This window comes from Nycticebus coucang, chromosome 4, assembly GCF_027406575.1.
Source record: "Nycticebus coucang isolate mNycCou1 chromosome 4, mNycCou1.pri, whole genome shotgun sequence".
In the NCBI taxonomy this organism is placed as follows: domain Eukaryota; kingdom Metazoa; phylum Chordata; class Mammalia; order Primates; family Lorisidae; genus Nycticebus; species Nycticebus coucang.
This window is the reverse complement of record NC_069783.1, coordinates 88,100,474-88,118,703: the sequence shown is the minus strand read 5'-3', so window position 1 is coordinate 88,118,703 and position 18,230 is coordinate 88,100,474. Positions and strand designations below refer to the sequence as shown.

Here is an 18,230-nt window from a genome sequence, read left to right as displayed (position 1 = left end):
ACTTTTTGCTTTTGCCCATAAAGAAAATGCAACAGAAGGAAGACTTAGAGCCAGCCTTGCAAAAAAAAAAAAGGATCTTCCACTGGCACCGCCCCCGGGCTGTGACCCCGGGCTCCCGATGGCCTGCCCCCGGCTCGGGCTCCCGCTCTCCACCGCGCAGTCCCGCGGCCGCGGCACGTGGCTCCCACCGGCCGCGCCCCGCAGACTCTCCGCTGCCCAGTAGCCTCTCACACCAGCTCCCCTGCAGGCGCAGGGGAGGAGAGGGCGGGCCGCGCTGACTCACGGGCCGGGGGCGGGGCCGCCGGGGTGGGCGGGCGTCCGGGCAGCGCTCTCCGCTCAGGCGGACGCGCGGGCGCCCGGGCGCTGCGCCGCCGGGACCCGGGAGGCTCAGCCGGCCGGCGCGGGGGCGCGGCCAGAGCGCAGCGGGGCGCCCGGGCGGGGTCCGCGCCGAGCCGCCGCCTCGGCCGGCTGGTCCCTGCGGCGGCTGCCTGGGCTGCCCGGGCGCACGGCCCTTCGCCATGTATACCTTCGTGGTGCGCGACGAGAACAGCAGTGTCTACGCCGAGGTCTCTCGGCTGCTCCTCGCCACCGGCCACTGGAAGAGGCTGAGACGAGACAACCCCAGGTTTAACCTGATGCTGGGAGAGAGGAACCGCCTGCCCTTCGGGAGACTGGGTGAGCCCTTCCGCATTTCCCGCCTCCCGCCCCGGAGCGGCCCTCCGCTCCTCCCACGGCCCGGTAGACTGAGCGCTTTTGTTTTTAAGGTCATAAATCATCTCCTCGGGCGCTTGTCAGGGGGATCAAAATGGTTCCAGAAAGATATAACCCTATAGTTTTTAATGCCTTTGCGTCTCTGGATTCGGAGCTGGAGACGCTGTGCGGCCACCCGGGGACGCAGCTGTCTCCTGACAATGACCGGTTTCTGCAGCCCGGGGACATCAGCCGCTGAGGCTGGCACTTGAGGCCGCGCGTATGCTGGTTCCCCGGGCCCGACGTCCCCAAGTGGGGTAGGTGGGTGGGCCAGGCAGAGCGGAATGGGGCGCGGCTCGCCGGCGGCTGTCCTCCCTCCCGCCGGAGTCACCTTGCAGCTTTTCTGCGTTGACGATTCCTCCCTTCCTGGCGCGCGTGCGGAAGGTATAGGTGTTGAAACCCCTCAGGATTCTGCCACCCGAAGGCTCAGATGAACGGTCAGGGAATTTGGGAAAGACCTCTGGATTCTAAAAACAGGAGCTGCAGGGAAGGATGGAGGAGGTCTGATTTTAGACCTTTATTAGTTTCACCAAAGAATGTGTTTTCACAATTGTACATTGAATAAAGGATTTCCATGAGGCTGGGTTCACCTTGGTCTCTACCCTGATCTCCCTGAGGGAGCTGCCTTCGTTCATATCATGGAAGCTGGCTGGGCACCACCTTTATCCACCTAGGGGGAAAGGCAGCGGAAAAGAGAGGACCAGCGCTCCTTTGTAAATGATGTAATCCAGGAGTTTTCCTTATTGGTTCGGCTCACATCCCACTGAACTGAGCAAAGTCTCAGCCTCCCCTGACTGTGGTCAGGGTAGTGCCATCTCTCCCTGGGTAGCCATGTTCCTCGCCAAAATTCATTAGGGGTGAGGGTGGGTTGTAGTTCAAGGACAGAAGAGGAGACTTGGTACTGCAGAAAGAGTCATCGTTGCTGTTCTGAGCCCAGGAGAGGAAACAGTTTTTAGAAATAGGTGTGGTCAGAGGTTGAATTGAACCAAGACTGAAACCAGGCCCTTGTGAGTTGACTATCCATGAGTGAGTTTACACAGAGCGTTTTACACTTACAGCTGTATAAAACCGAACAGTTTGAGAAATGTTGCTGTGGTGTAAACTTAACTGAATTTTTTTCTTTGTTATACAAGTTTGCAGTGTAGAATGGTGACTCCATGGAGGGGCTGATTTAAACCCCCAGATATCTCAGAATATGGGAAATGTGCCTGAAGATTCTCCTTTGTTTCTCAGCAAAGAGAATACCTCTCTGAAAAGAGGAAAAACTGCTTATAGTTGAAAACAGTTATTTCTTCCTTTCATTGTCCACTTCCCCTCCTGACTTACATTTTTCCTTTTTTGACTTGGTGGTGCCTGCCTGTAAAGGCTTAGGTGGAATCCTAATATTAAAAAAAGGCGGTGGGGGGGGGGGGGGACACAGGCACAGTGGCTCACATCTATAATCTTAGCACTTTGGGAGGCTGAGACAGGATGATCGTTTGAAGTCAGGAGTTTGACACCAGCCTGGGCAACATAGTGAGATTCCTCTCTATCTCTACAAAAAATAGAAATATTAGCTGGGCATAGTACTGTGTGCCTGTAGTCCCAGCTACTCAGGAGGCTGAGGCAATAGGAGCACTTGAGCCTGGGAGTTTGAGGTTGCAGTGAGCTGTGATGATGCCTCTGCACTCTACTCTAGGCAACAAAGGAAGACTCTGTCTCAAAAAAAAAAAAAAAAAAAGGAAAGAAAGAAAAGGAAAAAAAAGAAGAAGTAATGGCTCTACCCAGGTGGAGGCAGGGGTGATTGGCATTGCTGTGCTGTTCAAGCGTAAAGTGAGAAGCAGAAACCTGCAGGGTCCAAATACTAAATAGGAACCATGAATTCAAGAGACAATCAATAAACAGTTGGGTTTTATGGGAAAGAAAACATCATCCCACAATGAAAAATGGTTATATGCCATCACTGTTAGGGATATTTACCTTTTGCTTAAAGCACATTTCAGGAAACCCAAGGAGAGGCTTAGAGAGCCATTTTAGGGAATGCTGGTGCCCAGGGCATGAGAAGGTGGGCAGTTCAGGTGTGAATCGGGTCTGTCTGTACCAGGGAGGCAGGGAGAGCCAGCGAATGCCTGCCTGAAACTTTTGATTTAGATGTATGCCATTCCCAGATGAATTATTCTTAGCTTCGGCAGCTTCAACTCAAAATCTTTCTGTTTGGTCTTACTTTGATTTTGTTACTGGAAATGCATTTTATTAAGATTTTAAGCGAAATAATTTTTTATATTAACTAAGAACTTGGGGTTTTTTGTATCCTTTCTGCTCTAATTTTATAAAGGAGACATGTAATAAGAACCATTGAAAATGAGCTTCCCTGGGGGGATAAAACACAGAAGATAAAGTTCTCAAGTTGCTGATTTTATAAACATGGCCTCTTCACCACCTTCCTTCACCTCCTCGTGGCTCTCCTAGAAGCTTGCAGAGGTAGACAGACATACTTAAGACCATTATAGTTCTGCTGCCTTCCTTGGTGGTTGTAGAAAGATTCGGCCACACTGTACAGAGATTTATAAATCTATAAGTCTTAAACCAAGAGAGGAACGTGATGTGTCTCAGGCCATAGAAAATACTCCCAGCACCCTCTACCCTAACAAGAAAAAACAAAGGTAATGGTGATCTTTGGCAGACCTGCCATGTTGATATTATACCCACAGTGGGGAGGGTGAGATTTGCCAGCAGCATAGAGAGGAAGAGGGACCTTGGGGACAGAGAAATAAAATTGCTGGTTTATAACAACCAGTCCTGAAAGGAGAGAAAGAGAAGCTGGGAGTGGCTCAGCGGTTCTCTCCTGCAAGCTGGTGCTGACACTGTTTTTCCCCACCTGTCCTGTTTCCCTTCTGAGCTGCTCCTTCCTTTGCAGGTCATGAGCCTGGGCTAATGCAGTTGGTGAATTACTACAGAGGGGCTGACAAACTGTGCCGAAAAGCTTCCTTAGTGAAGTAAGTGTTCTTTGAAGACCTGTGTTTTCAACTTTTTTTATTGTATAAATAAAGTATTTAAAGCAAAAATGTGGGTTTGTTTAAAGGGCACAAATACTTTTACTTGAAAATCCAACAAATATAAGTTCTGAAGCCTCCTCTGAGCTGCTTTGATTGAAACAGTCACTTTTTAGAAGGATCTGAGCTTCATTATGTACTGGGCCACTATACTATGTAACGAAGCTCAGATCCTTTTAAAAATTGGATTGCAATTTGGATTGTAGTCTAAGACATTGCCGTCCCATGCTTGATAAAGCTTGTCTTTCTCTTAGGTGAGGTTCCCTAGAAGCAGAGCCTGACTCAGGGTTTCTTGTGATTTCTTCTGGGAGGCTCTCTAAGGAGCAAGGGTAGAGAAAGGGCAGGGTAAGGAAGATCCATACAAAGAGGAGGTTTTGGCTGAAGCCTTGCCTCAGCCTCACTCTGTGAAGCACCACAGTGAATGGTACCGCAGAGTTGCATCTTGAGGCAAGGGGACCAAGTTTGTGTGCTCCATCCAATATCAGTCAGCCACTGGCTTGGGGAGAAGTGGAGGACTTAGCTTCCCAGGCACTTCTGGGCAGGGGCTGGTGCCTGGAGAAGGGCGTGCATAGCCTTAGAAGCCATCTCTCACGGCAGCAAGGAGTGCCTCCAAAAGGATATCTGGGCAAGGTATAACAGTATCCATAGCACCGCCTGTCTCTGAGCAGTTGGATATGGCTAGGTATTACAAGAACAGCATCATAAAGTGGAATTAAACTGTATCACGCAATGATTAAGATGTAGGGCCACGGCTGGGTGCCTGTAGCTCAATGTGTCAGGGTGCCGCCACATGCTCTGGGGCTGGTAGGTTTGAAACCAGCCTGGGCCTGCTAAACAACAACAACAACAAATAGCTGGGTGTTGTGGCAGGCGCCTGTAGTCCCAGCTACTAGGGAGGCCGAGGCAAGAGAATCACCTGAGGCCAAGAGGTTAAGGTTGCTGTGAGCTGTGATGCCATCGCATTCTACCGAGGGTGACAAAGTGAGATTCTGTCTCAACAACAACAACAACAAAATAATAATAATAAGATGTAAGGTCAAAAGCTTGGATTTTAACCTCAGCTCTTCCCCTTACAAATCTCCTTATCCCTCTAAACCTCAGTAAGGCTGTGAAGATTAAATAAAGCAGTGCACATAAAGTGTGTATAGCACAGTGGCCTGGTACATAATGAACGTTCGACTCTGCCTTGATTTTCTTCTCTGTTAAATGAGGGTAATAGTAATAACTACCTCAGGGTTGTGAAGAGGATTGAGTTAATTTATGTAAAGGCTTTGAAGAATGCCTGTCTCATGGTTCACACTGCATGACTGAAAGCTCTCCTTCATTTTGTTATTAGTATTATTATGGTTGTTATTGCTATTTTTGTTGTGGTTTCAATAGGGAAACACTAGGTATGGCTCCTGCAATCAGGCCTGTAGTTAGGTCTCCTGTATCTTTCCAGGATGTCTAGTGATTGTGTATATGTAGACAAATAGATCGGTTAGATAAGAAGGCACTGGGATTTTTGACTCAATGCAAAATGCTCTTTTCCCTACTAATATTTCTTTCTGGCTCTAGATATTTGCTTAGGTTGAGGGCTCATAGGAACATTTCCATTTTTTGTTCAGACCCACTGGCCCTGGTTGCTCACATACCTATGTTCTCTAAGATGGGTTTTTGGAGGCTCACCAGCCACTCCTAAAAAAGACTGAAGCTTCTGAAATCTTCTTGTTAAAATTTATGTAATAGAATGCAAACACCTATTTCACTAGAATAAGGAGTAAAAGTGGGACATGATTGTTTATTTAAATTTTTCATGTAGAAATTTTTATAAACTGTTTATTCAATCTTTTCTACTATGATTTTTTTCCCTAAAGGTAAAGATAGAAGTTTGCTTATATAATTCAGAAGTAGAAGATGCTATAAAAAATAATGTTCTCTATATTTGCATATTAAAAAGCTGGAGTCAAGGCAGGTCTGGGTAGATATCTGTGACCTTGTACAATACCACTCTGAATCTCAGTATCCCATCCTTAGACTAGGGTTGGGTGGTAGTGACAATATCTATCCTTTGCCCCTGGAGGCGTGTGATGTGACCTGTGATGGCACCTTGTGAGTGATGACATGACTTGTGCAGGTTTGAGGTTGTCCTCATTCTGTCTTCCTTCATTCTCTTGGGTGTCTTGCAGTGTCTATAGTAGTTCAAGGAGATGATGGTTCCCTTTGTCAGTTTGTCTGGCTTAGAAGGACTCCAGAGAGTTAGAAGTGAGATCTACCTCATTATTGGACAAAATGGCAGCTTGGAGAGGACAGTTCATGTTGACCCAGGACAGTTCTGAAACATATAGATGGGACTCATGGACAGTGTGGCTGGGTGCCCTCAGCAGGCTGGACCCTGCCCCACCTCACTCCTTCCTCCTGTCACTGCAGGGAGTGTTAGAAATTCTTCAAGGCAGGGGCTACTGTCTCAGAGCCTGGGGGAGTCTTTACACCTCCTCCTGAAGATCAGAGCCTTTCTTTTCCTCTTGTGAGCATTACTCCCTTACAGATGTGAATAAGTAATCACAAGTGGAGGTGATTACTTGTGATTACTTCCCAGCTGGGCTGATGAGGAACAAATGCAGAGGGCTCCCTGCAGAGCCCGGTTTTGGTTCTGAACAAAAAATTGGGGCTTCCAAGCCAAGATCATCTGTTAGACTAGCACTGCCCAACAGAAATAGAATGCTAGCCACATAATGTGATTTTAAATTTCCTAGTAGCCACATTAAAATAAGCACAAAAAAGGTGCAATTAAATTAATAATCTATTTTATTTAACAGAATAAATCTAAAATATCATTTTGGCATATAATTAATATAAGAGATATTTTATGTATGTATTCATTCTGACTGTTCAAACTCTGATGTATATTTTACATTGGTAGCCCATCTTAATTCAGACACGAAATTTTCATTAAAAACCCTTCAACTGAACTTAGATTTCAAAAAATTTATGGTTGAAGTTGTTCCCACATATACAGAAGTACTTCAGTAACTGAACTGAGTACCAAAATTTTTTTTTCTTTAATATTTGCACACACATTGACAAAACCGATTCATCTTTTTTTAGAAGAAATGATTTGACTTTGAAATAAAAGCATGTCGTTTTCAATACTATATCTACCCAAATTAAGGAAATTCACCAGCTCAGTATTAGTGTCACATTCACAGGGGTATTGACTGTATTGAAAAGTAACTAAGTATATAATATTAACAAAGTATTCAAATTTTATTTTAGTTTTTGTAGTCAGTTTTCATAATGCTGTCAATTACAATCAGAATCTTCTGCACACTAAGTCATGTTACAAAAATGTGTGAACTTTTTTGACTTGATTTATGAAGTTGGAACATAAATTCTCATACCTGTCTGGTTAGATCACATTTTTGCCTGCCTTCCTTGGAGCTTTATGTTCAACTTGTTCATATGCAGTGTGGATATAGGGGAGAGATTGTAAATAAAACTACCATTTTAAATCTTTGATTATTGAATGAAATAATAAATTATTGAGCGGGAATAATAAATTATTGAGCGAAAATAATGACTCAGCAAACATTCCATTTATTTCAAGAAAATCTGAATTGGAGTTACAAAGTAAATCTTTGTAAAACTCTTCGGTCTCTTGGGCAGTGAATATTGGCAAAGAACACAGTAGCATTAAATTCATTATCTTCTATTTCTTTCAATAGTTTCATAAACTGGAAAGTCATTGTAGCATTTACAAATATATACTGAACCATTTCAACCACTGTTCCCATGACACTTTCATTGAATCTGCTTCAGAAAATTGAGCACAAATGTTTTCAATTTGTATCATATAGTTCAATGAAACAAATGTTTCCGCTATGTATCCTAGAATAGAATAAGGTAACCAAGGAAACATCAGTCTATGAAAATCCCAGTAAATCCGTATTTTTTTTTTTTTTTTTGTAGAGACAGAGTCTCACTTTATGGCCCTTGGTAGAGTGCCGTGGCCTCACACAGCTCACAGCAACCTCCAACTCCTGGGCTTAAGCGATTCTCTTGCCTCAGCCTCTCAAGTAGCTGGGACTACAGGCGCCTGCCACAACGCCCAGCTATCTTTTGGTTGCAGTTTGGCAGGGGCCGGGTTTGAACCCGCCACCCTCAGTATATGGGGCCAGTGCCCTACCGACTGAGCCACAGGCGCCGCCCTGGTAAATCCGTATTTTAATACAATTTGGCTGAAGTCCTTTCATGATGGAAATTTTTCATGTGTAGGTGAATTCTTTGACAGACATGTAAAAGATTAAAAACTATGTACACTGTGAGTCTGATATATTTCAGGCTATAACTTGACAGTATCTTTTCATATATTTGGAAATCTTTGCAGCATAACATGCCAAAAGGATTGGGCAGCATCTCTTATGTCATACAACTCATCTAAAGCTAAAGAAAAATATTTAGTATTTTTTCAACTTTGATCAATCTTTGATATTGTTATTTAGAAAGATTTTGTAGTCTGTGGGCAATTGTGGCTTAACTGAGGATTGTTAACTTTTTGTAAGATAATCGTTTTAAGTATTATTCTTGAAATAGTTTCTTTCATAATAGTTCCATCTAAAATGGTTTTCTTCTTGTGTAAGGATCTAAGCCATTTTATTGCTAACCAAAGTTACAAACTCAGATGCCGTTAAAATTTTGATTAAAAATTTTTGTATGATATTTAATTGTGCTTTAAGCCACTAATTTCATTGATTTTTGTTGTTGTTGTTGTTGTTGGAAGGAACATACTTATCAAATTCATTATGCATTTGCTAAAAGTGTCTCCTTTATACTTTGAACAAACTTGCTTTTTCACATGGCAATGTTTTATAGTTGCTGTTCTTTGTGACTTTGTGACATATTTTCTTCCAGGTTTTTCTTTTTTCTTTATTGATACAGTCATAGTTCTATGTCCTTGCTCAGTTCCATAGCAGTAATAGGCCTTTATTTTAAATTTTAAAATTTGTCCATGATTTTTAGACTAGAAAAAAAATTATATTTCACCTTTCTTACCAATTCGTGATTTATGTAGCTAGTACTACAGCTCATGTTTTCTGAATAATAAGCACATCATAATGTTTCATTAGTATACAGGAACAAATCACTGATTTGAATCAAACTATTGTCCCCAAAAAGAATAGCGATGTGTCTGTGTGTGATACTAGAGATGACACATGAGCCTGATGTATATACTGGAATACCACAGTACAGTGAAATGTTATCCTACCAAAGCAGTAAAGTTGTGCTTGACAGAAAAACGTTTTACAGTGTATCAGTTTTTAAATTAAAGTTAAATAAAAGTTTGGAGTCATGCTGGCTATATTTCAGATGCTTAGTAGCCATATATGGCTAGTGGTTACCATACGAGATGTTTCAGATACATAATTAAGTTCAGAGAGTTATAAATTTATTTAGTTATTTATTTTTCTTCCTTTGGGTTCACATAACTTTTGTTTTAGTTTGTTTGGTTTGAGACAGAGTCTCACTGTGTCGCCCAGGCTAGGGTGCCATGGCATTAGTCTAGCTCATAACAACCTCAAACTCCTGAGCTCAAGCAATTCTCCAGCCTCAGCCTCCCAAGTAGCTGCCACTACAGGCATCTACTGTGCCCTGGTATTTTTTGTTTGTTTGTTTGTTTGTTTGTTTTTAGTAGCCATGGGGTCTTGCTCTTGGCCAGGCTGGTCTTAAATTCTTCAGCTTAAGGGCTCTTCCTCCCTCATTCTCCCAAAATGCTGGGATTACAAGCGTGAGCCACTGTGCCCCACCAAATTCAAGTAACTTTTAATTTCTTTGCCTTTCACTTTAAAATTTTAAAAGAAGAAATTAACCTCAGTCTAAAATTTCTTTTCATCATTTCTTCCACTTGCTCACTGACTGGGTTTGAGAGTGAATCTTAGCCCAGGCTTAGCATTAGCAGTTCTGTTCCAGACAGAAAAGAGAGCACAGCTTGGGGAAGGCCTGCAGGTGTTTTAGGGTAGATTGCTTCCTGGCTCCCATTCCTGGGAACTAAGGGTAGGGTTAGAGTTAAAACTTAGGAGTTTGGGGCTTGCATCCTGGCTGGCACTTACTACCTTGTTGACCTGGGGAAGTTTGCTTTTCTGTGACCCAGTTCCTAGTTTTTGGATTGTGATGCTAGTGCCTCTGCCTCCAGAGGTTTGATTAGATGCAGTGGGGAGCTCTTGATAAGCTCTTCTTGCCCAGGGCCTGACTTTATCTTCTGTGGGGTTATATTATTTTGGGAGCAGAGGGTATGCTTTATGATGACCACTGGTGTCCTATGCTCCATTTGAAAGATTCCTTCTTTATTGTGTCACTAAATCCAGGCTGAGCTAAAAGTAAAAAATGTGCAGTACATCTTACAAGGGTACATGTGAAACTTAGTAAATGTAGAATATAAACGTCTTAACACAATAACTAAGAAAATGCCAGGAAGGCTATGTTAACCAGTGTGATGAAAATATGTCAAACGGTCTATAAAACCAGTGTATGGTGCCCCATGATTGTATTAATGTACACAGCTATGATTTAATAATAATAATAAAAAAACTAATAGATAAAAAAAATAAAAATAAAGTAAAAAATGAAGGAATAAAAAAAAAAAGCCTTTGGATAATTCAGATTCCCCAGAGAAGATAAGATAATATGTATGTTTTGTTTGTTTTTTTTTTTTTTAGAGATAGAGTCTCACTTTGTCACCCTTGTAGAGTGCTATGGCGTCACAGCTCACAGTAACCTCCAGCTCTAGTGTTTAGGCGATTCTTTTGCCTCAGCCTCCTGAGTAGCTGAAACTACAGGCACCTGCCACAATGCCCAGCTATTTTTTGTTGCAGTTTGGCTGAGGCCGGGTTTGAACCTACCACCCTTGGTATATGGGGCCTGTGCCCTACTCACTGAGCCACAGGTGCTGCCCAAAGATAATATGGTCACTAAACTTTCCTCCATTTCCCACTTCATTTTTCAGTGTAGATTTGGCTCATCCACAACATACTTATTGAAAAGATACTTGCTCAGGATTATGTCAAGCTAGGTTTCCTTAGAGATGCATTTAAAAAAAGAGCTAAAGTTCTGAGCCTTTAAACCATTTAAATTAACTGGGGCGTCTAACATCTAACTTTAACATTGTGTCTAAGAGCCGTTTGCTTCCTAACAGTGCGTTAGAGGTCTGTCCAGGGAAGCCAAGAACAATAAGAGGGGTTAGAAGGAGACTGGGTCTTACCTTGCCTCCCTGAGAAGCTCTAGGGAAAACAGTAGCCTTTTTGAGGAGAGTGACAGAATGCAATAAGAAGGGATGCTGACCCTCTTCTGTCATCTACCAGGCTACTCAAGACGAGCCCAGAACTGGCTGAGTGCTGCACATGGTTCCCTGAGTCCTATGTGATCTATCCAACTAATCTTAAGACTCCAGTTGCTCCAGCGCAGAATGGAATCCAACCACCCATCAATAACTCAAGGACAGATGAAAGAGAGTTCTTCCTGGCTTCTTACAACAGAAAGAAAGAAGATGGAGAGGGTAACGTTTGGATTGCAAAGTCATCAGCTGGTGCCAAAGGTGAGTTGGCATTGCTGTCCCCTTTATGATTCCCTGTAAGTTCCTGTCATGCTTTGTTCAGTGGCACATTAGATTTTAATGATGCATTTAGATGAATGATTCTATTCTAATCTGAATCGTCGAGGGTGGGGACCACGCCTAGTTACATAGTTTTGAAAGCCCACCTTTGTCCTGCTATACGTCTCCTATCTAGGTCTTTGTCTTTAGCTCTAGATCCATTGACACTCTCCCCATCTCTAAAAGCTGCTTCCAACTGAACGTGTCTGACACAGAACTCTTCATTTCCTTTCCAGCTTTGCCCAGCCCAGCCTGCTCCTCTTTCAAGCTTCCCACTTAGTTTATGATCCCTTTCTTCCCCCGGCTTTGAAGCTCCCTAACCTGGGATTCATCCTCCACTGCACCGTTCTTTGTCATCTACACATTCCGCATTAGCACATCTTGTCAGCTCCTTCCACAAAATACATTCTGATTTAGACTTTTCCTTGAAATTTCCACTGTGCCTTCTCAATAAAAGCTCCCATTTTCTCTAGTCGAATTGCAGCACCTGCCCACAGCTAGTCCTCCTCCTCCCAGACAGACTGATGTTTAAAAATAAAAAAAATTAATCTAATTCTGTTAGTTCCTGCTTAAAGGACTTACCAGCTGGCTTCCTAATGTAATTAGAATAATCTCCAGATTCTGCATGTAGCCTGCACTATTTGACTTTTGCCTGTATCTCTGATCTCATCTTCTTCTTTTTTTTTTTTTCCTTGAGACAGAGTCTCACTATGTTGCCCTCAGTAGAATACTGTGGCATCACAGCTCACAGCAACCTTAAACTCTTAGGCTTCAGCAATTCTCTTGGCTCAGCCTCCCAAGTAGCTGGGACTACAGGTGCCTGCCACAACACCTGGCTATTTTTTTTGTTGTTGTTGCAGTTGTCATTGTTGTTTAGCTGGCTAGGGCTGGGTTCGCACCTGCCAGCCTCGGTATATGTGGCTGGTGTCGTAACCACTGTGCTACGGGCACCGAGCCCTAATTTTCTTCTGTTCTCAGCCTTCTTCACTGTACCATACCCACAAAGACTGCCTCATGTCCCTCAAATACTCTGCATTTGTCTGTGTACCTGGAATGTGCTTATATGGATTGTTTTTTGTTCTTCTCAGCTCAGGTGTTGCCTCCTTAGAGACATGCTTTCTGATAAAGTGACCTCTTTGCCCATTGCTTTCTTTCCCTTGCTTTGTTTTTCTTCTTGCACTAACCTCTTCTTAGGACTCTATTACTAATTTATCCATCCATCTCTCTATACATACACAGACTTTGTGTCTTGTTCATCCTTGGACCCTCCTCAAATAATAAATATGTGTGAATGAATGCATTGAAGAAGTGAGATTTATTAAGACAGGCTTGAAGTAGAGGCAATGCAGTGAGTACGTAAGCAGTCTCTCTCTGTGACTACCATCATATGTTCTTTGAAAGCCATTCTATTTTGAGTTTACTTCTTTTATTGCCCGGGAAGGCTATCTGGTCATTGGTACTCATGTCTATTCCTGGTCCGGTGGACCTCACCTTCTTTTCCACCATCCATGAGACAGGAGAGCATTACCTGGAATCCCCTGAAAGACGGCAAATTGGACTCTTGCTACAAGTCAGGTACTTCACCTACTTCTCTCTCCCGTCTTGTGATCTCTTCTTAAGTAATGTCCCCTAGTTTGGTTCTAAAGATAAACGGAGAAATTGGCAGAGCAAATAAACATTTATGACATTCCAGATTCCTTCTGTGGATTTGGACTTAAGAGTCCGGATGGTCATTGGGAGGACACCTGGGTAGCCCCTGGATCTTCCCCAAGGCAAGAAGAATTAAAGGGACACCAAGCAGCTGGGGACGGAGGGTGAAGAGAGTAAATGGTAAAAAAAGAATTTTGCTATAGGAATAAACGAAAGAAAGAAAGAAAACAAGAGTGATCTGTTGCAAGGACATTTACTGCTACATTACATGTAAGGGCAAAAATGTATTTATTTATTTATTTATTTATTTTTTGCAGTTTTTGGCCGGGGCTGGGCTTAACCCACCACCTCCAGCATATGGGGCCGGCGCCCTACCCCTTTGAGCCACAGGCGCCACCCCACAAAATAGTATTAGAAATAATCTCACTTTCCAGTAACCAGTAAACAAATGTATAATTAGTTTACATCCATACAATGGGATATTTTTCTGCCACTAACATTAATCGTGAAGTTAACACTAGAAACAGTGAAAATATTGACAATGTAAAATAAAAAAGAAAATACGAAATGAGTTCGCTGTGATGGAACCAGGCTTTGCCCATGTTGTAAAGAAAGATAATATGAACAAATAAAAATAACTATGTCAGGAAATTAGACAATGGGTAACTTTTCCATTTCACTTCAATGCCATGTTTTTTAAATAGCTGTAGTTTTTAAAAGTTATGAAAATATAGCTATCTTCTTATTTTCCCATTATTTTTTCCAACCTAATATTCCTTTTCAATAAGAAATAATTTACATAAGGAAATAGCACAAGAAAAACAAGGTGGGAGCATATGGGAAGCAATGGGGTTAGGTTATGTAGAGCAAGATATCCGTAGGTGATAGGGATAGTTTGAAGACATTAGCAGGAAAGTGGTATTTTAGAATGATATTCTAAAAGTAGTTTGAAAAGTGCTATAGAAGAAGGGAGATTAAAGTCTGAACTTGAGAATTGGCAAGTGATAATAAAGAGGAACCAAAAATCTGAGTGTGACTTCCAAGGGAGATGAAACAGAATGAGTCATGTGTGTAGGGAAAGGGAACAAGAGAGCTTTTCTAAGTAGATTTGCGGTGTCTTATTCAAGAGGCTAAGCAGATGGTGGAGCAAGTGACAGAAACAGGGCAGTTGAGAGGGGGTTGATTTTAGGAAAGATGGATCCTTGAATTAATGAACTGAATTGAGATGAAAGCATGAGACCTAAATAGAGATAAACTACAAATCTAAAACCCTAAAACATACAGGTGAAAAACCATATCGTTCTAGAAAAGTGAGTTCAGTAGTGTTGTAGGATGGGACATCAACACAAAAAATCAATTGCATTTTTCTATACCTACAATGAAGATATGGAAACCTAAGTCAAAAAGATAGTACCACTTGCAGTCACCGCAGAGAAAATGAGATGCTTAAATATTAACTTAATAAAACAGGTACAGGCTCTGTATGCTGAAAATTACAAAATGATCATGGAAGAAATCAAAGGGGACCTAAAGAGAAGGGCAGACATACTGTGTTCATGGATCGCAGCCTTCAAATGGTTGAGTAAAGATGTCTGTTTGTCCCAGACTGGTCTGTAGGTTTATTGTAATTCCTATCCTGTATCGGCAAGGTTTATATTTAGAAATAAAGCTGTTTCTAAAATTCATACAAAAAGGTGCAGGTCCTAGCATAGCTTAAATGATCTTCATCAAGAGAAGAATAAAGGGGAATTAATTACTCTACATGACCTTAAGGCAAACTGTAGCACCCAGTACGCTGTCGTCGTGGAGCAACAGAAACATAAATCAATGGAACAGAATAGGAAACTCAGAAGTAGACCTAAGCATGTATGTCCACCTGATTTTTGACAAAGGTACAAAAACCATTCCATAGAGGAAGGGTAAACTTTTAAACAAATGGTGCTGGGTGGATACCCAGAGACAAACATTGATTGTGAGCATAAACATCACCCATTACACAAAAACTAACTCAAAATGGATTGGAAACTTACATGTGAAATGTAAAATTATAAATGTTTTGGAAAAATATAGGAGATAGAGCTTAGCAGAGAGTTCTTAAACTTAACACCAATGGTATAATCCATAAAAGTAAAAACTGATAAATTGAACCTCATCAAAATAAAACGTTTGCTTTGTGAAATACCCCATTAAGAGGATGAAAGCATGCATTGCAGACTGGGAAAAAGGATCTTTAAACCATTTATATGACATCAGGAAATAGAATAATGTCTCAGGGTATAAAAATCAATGTCTACAAGTCAGTAGCCTTATATATGTCAATAACAGCCAAGTTGAGGAGCGAATCAAGGGCACAATTCCCTTCACAGTAGCTTCAAAGAAAATGAAATACTTAGGAATATACCTAGCACCGGTCCCAAATGCCGGAGGTGGCGGGTTCAAACCTAGCCCGGGCCAAAAACCACAAGAAAAAAAAAGAATTATGAAACCTTAAGAAAAGAAATTGCAGAAGGCACTAACAAAGGGAAGAACATAACGTGCTCTCCGCTGGAAGAATCAACATTGTCAAAATGTCTCTTCTACACAAAGCAATCTACAGATTCAATGCAATCTCCATTAAAATACCAGGATCATATTTTGAAGAACTGGAAAAAACAGTACTTCGTTTTGTATGTAACCAGAAAAAAACCCATATAGCCAAGGCTATTCTTAGTAATAAAAACAAAGTTGGAGGCATCACCCTACCAGACTTCAGGCTATGTTACAAGTCCACAGTAATAAAAGCAGCACAGTATTGGCACAAAAATAGAGACATAGATATATGGGATAGAATAGAAAACCAAGAGATAAAACCAGTCTCTACTTGCTATCTGATCTTTGATAAATCAAACAAGAGCAAACAGTGGGAAAAGAATCCCTATTCAACAAATGGTGCTGGGAGAACTGGATAAACACATGTAAAAGACTGAAACTCAACCCACATCTTTCACCACTTATAAGAATTGACTCAAGATGATGAAGAGACTGAAATCTAAGACATGAAACAATAAAAATCTTAGAAGAAAGTGTGGGGAAAATTCTTGATGATCTTGAACTGGGGACATATTTTATGACAAAGACTTTAGCAGCCATCGCAACAATAACAAATTAACAAATGGGACTTAAGCCAAAAAACTTCTGCATAGCTAAGAAAACAACAAGAAAGCAAAAAGACAACCTTCAGAATGGGAAAAGTTATTTGCAGAGTATCAATATGACAAAGGATTGATAACGAGAATCTACAGAGAACTCAAATTAACAGAAAAAGAGTAAACAATCCCATTCACCTCTGGGCAAGAGATATGAAGAGAACCTTCTCTAATGAAGACAGACAAATGGCTAACCAACATTTGAAAAAATGCTCATTGTCCCTGATCATCAGAGAAATGCAAATCAAAACCATCCTGAGATATCACCTAAGCCCAGTGAGAATATCCCACATCATAAACTGTGAAAGCTGCAGATGCCGGCATGGATGCGGAGAGAAGGGAACCCTTTTACGCTGCTGGTGGGACTGCAAACTAATACAATCTTGGAAGGAAGTATGGCGAATCCTCAAAGAACTCAAATTAGATCTGCCATTTGATCCTGCAATCCCATTACTGGGCATCTACCCAGAAGAAAAAAAAAATTTTTATCATAAGGACATTTGCACTAGACTGTTCATAACAGCTCAATTTACAATCACCAAAACGTGGAAATAACCTAAATGCCCATGAACCCAAGAATGGATTAACAAACTGTGGTATATGTATACCATGGAATACTATGCAGCCATTAAAAAAGATAGAGATTTTACATCTTTGGTATTAACCTGGATGGAGGTGGAACACATTCTTTTTTTTTTGCACTTTTTGGCTGGGGCTGGGTTTGAACCTGCCACCTCCAGCATATGGAGCCGGTGCCTTACTCCTTTGAGCCACAGGCACCGTCCAGGATACATTCTTCTTAGTAAAGCATCATAAGAATGGAGACACAAACAGCCAATGTACTTGATTCTAATATGAAGGCAGCAGATGAGCTAATACAAGGGCACGGGTAGGGGAAAGAGGGAGCGGGTAGAGGGGAGGTGGGAGGGTGATGGAGGGTCACGGTGTATGGCACACCTCTTGGGGGCGGGATGCAATTACAAGAGGGACTTTACCTAACAACCACAGTCAGTGTAACCTAATTCTTTGTACCCTCAATGAATCTCAAACAATTAAAAAAAAAATTTATATGACAAAAGAATCATCTAGAATATGTATAGAAACAACTTTTGAAACCTAACAGGAAATAACAACAGACACACAGTCCAGTTACAAAATGGGCAAAAACCATGAAACCATATTTTATTGAAGAGGCAATACAGATAGAAAATAAGCAAATGAAAAGATTTTCCATATCATTAACCATTAGGGAATGCGAATTGAAACCATGACAAGCTGTCACTCCACTTGCATTAAAATAACCCAAATAAGAAATGACAACAACAGTAAAGGATCAGTACTTGCTGGCCAGGATCTGGAGGAAATGGATCGTGCTTACACCTGCCAGTGGGAATATAAAATGGTACAGACACTTTAGGAAAAAGTTTGGCAATTTTTCATAAAACTACACATGTAATTCAGTAATTGTACACCCTTGGGCATCTGTCCCAGAGAGATGAAAACATATTTCACACAAAAACCTGTACATAGGGGCGGTGCCTGTGGCTCAGTCGGTAAGGCGCCGGGCCCGTATACCGAGGGTGGCAGGTTCAAACCCGGCCCTGGCTGAACTGCAACCAAAAAATAGCCGGGCGTTGTAGCAGGCGCCTGTAGTCTCAGCTACTTGGGAGGCTGAGGCAAGAGAATCGCTTAAGCCCAGGAGTTGGAGGTTGCTGTGAGCTGTGTGATGCCATGGCACTCTACCGAGGGCCATAAAGTGAGACTCTGTCTCTAGAAGAAAATAAAAATAAAAACCTTATTAGGGTGGTGCCTGTGGCTCAAGGAGTAGGGTACCCATATACTGGAGGTGGTGGGTTCAAAACCCAGCCCCTGCAAAAAACAAAACAAACAAACAAAAAACCTGTATATAGCAGCTTTGTTTTTAATAGCCCCAAACTGGAAAGAGCCCAAATGTCCTTGAAGGAGTCAGTGATTAAACAAACTGGTGAA

At 41.9% G+C, this 18,230-nt stretch overlaps 1 protein-coding gene across 2 annotated transcripts in view; it reads left to right on the top strand.

Annotated features, from left to right (window-relative positions):
* The first annotated feature begins 329 nt into the window (after positions 1-329).
* The window catches only part of TTL (tubulin tyrosine ligase), a 124,260-nt gene continuing 106,359 nt past the window's right edge, over positions 330-18,230 (top strand). For both annotated transcript variants that reach the window (XR_008379710.1, XM_053589833.1), the window contains exons 1-3: positions 330-675; positions 3,647-3,725; positions 11,117-11,349. Coding sequence is in view for 1 of the 2 variants with exons in the window: in XM_053589833.1 (XP_053445808.1) it covers positions 519-675; positions 3,647-3,725; positions 11,117-11,349 (469 nt within the window). In the remaining variant the exon portion in view is untranslated. The remainder of the gene's footprint in view (positions 676-3,646; positions 3,726-11,116; positions 11,350-18,230) is intronic.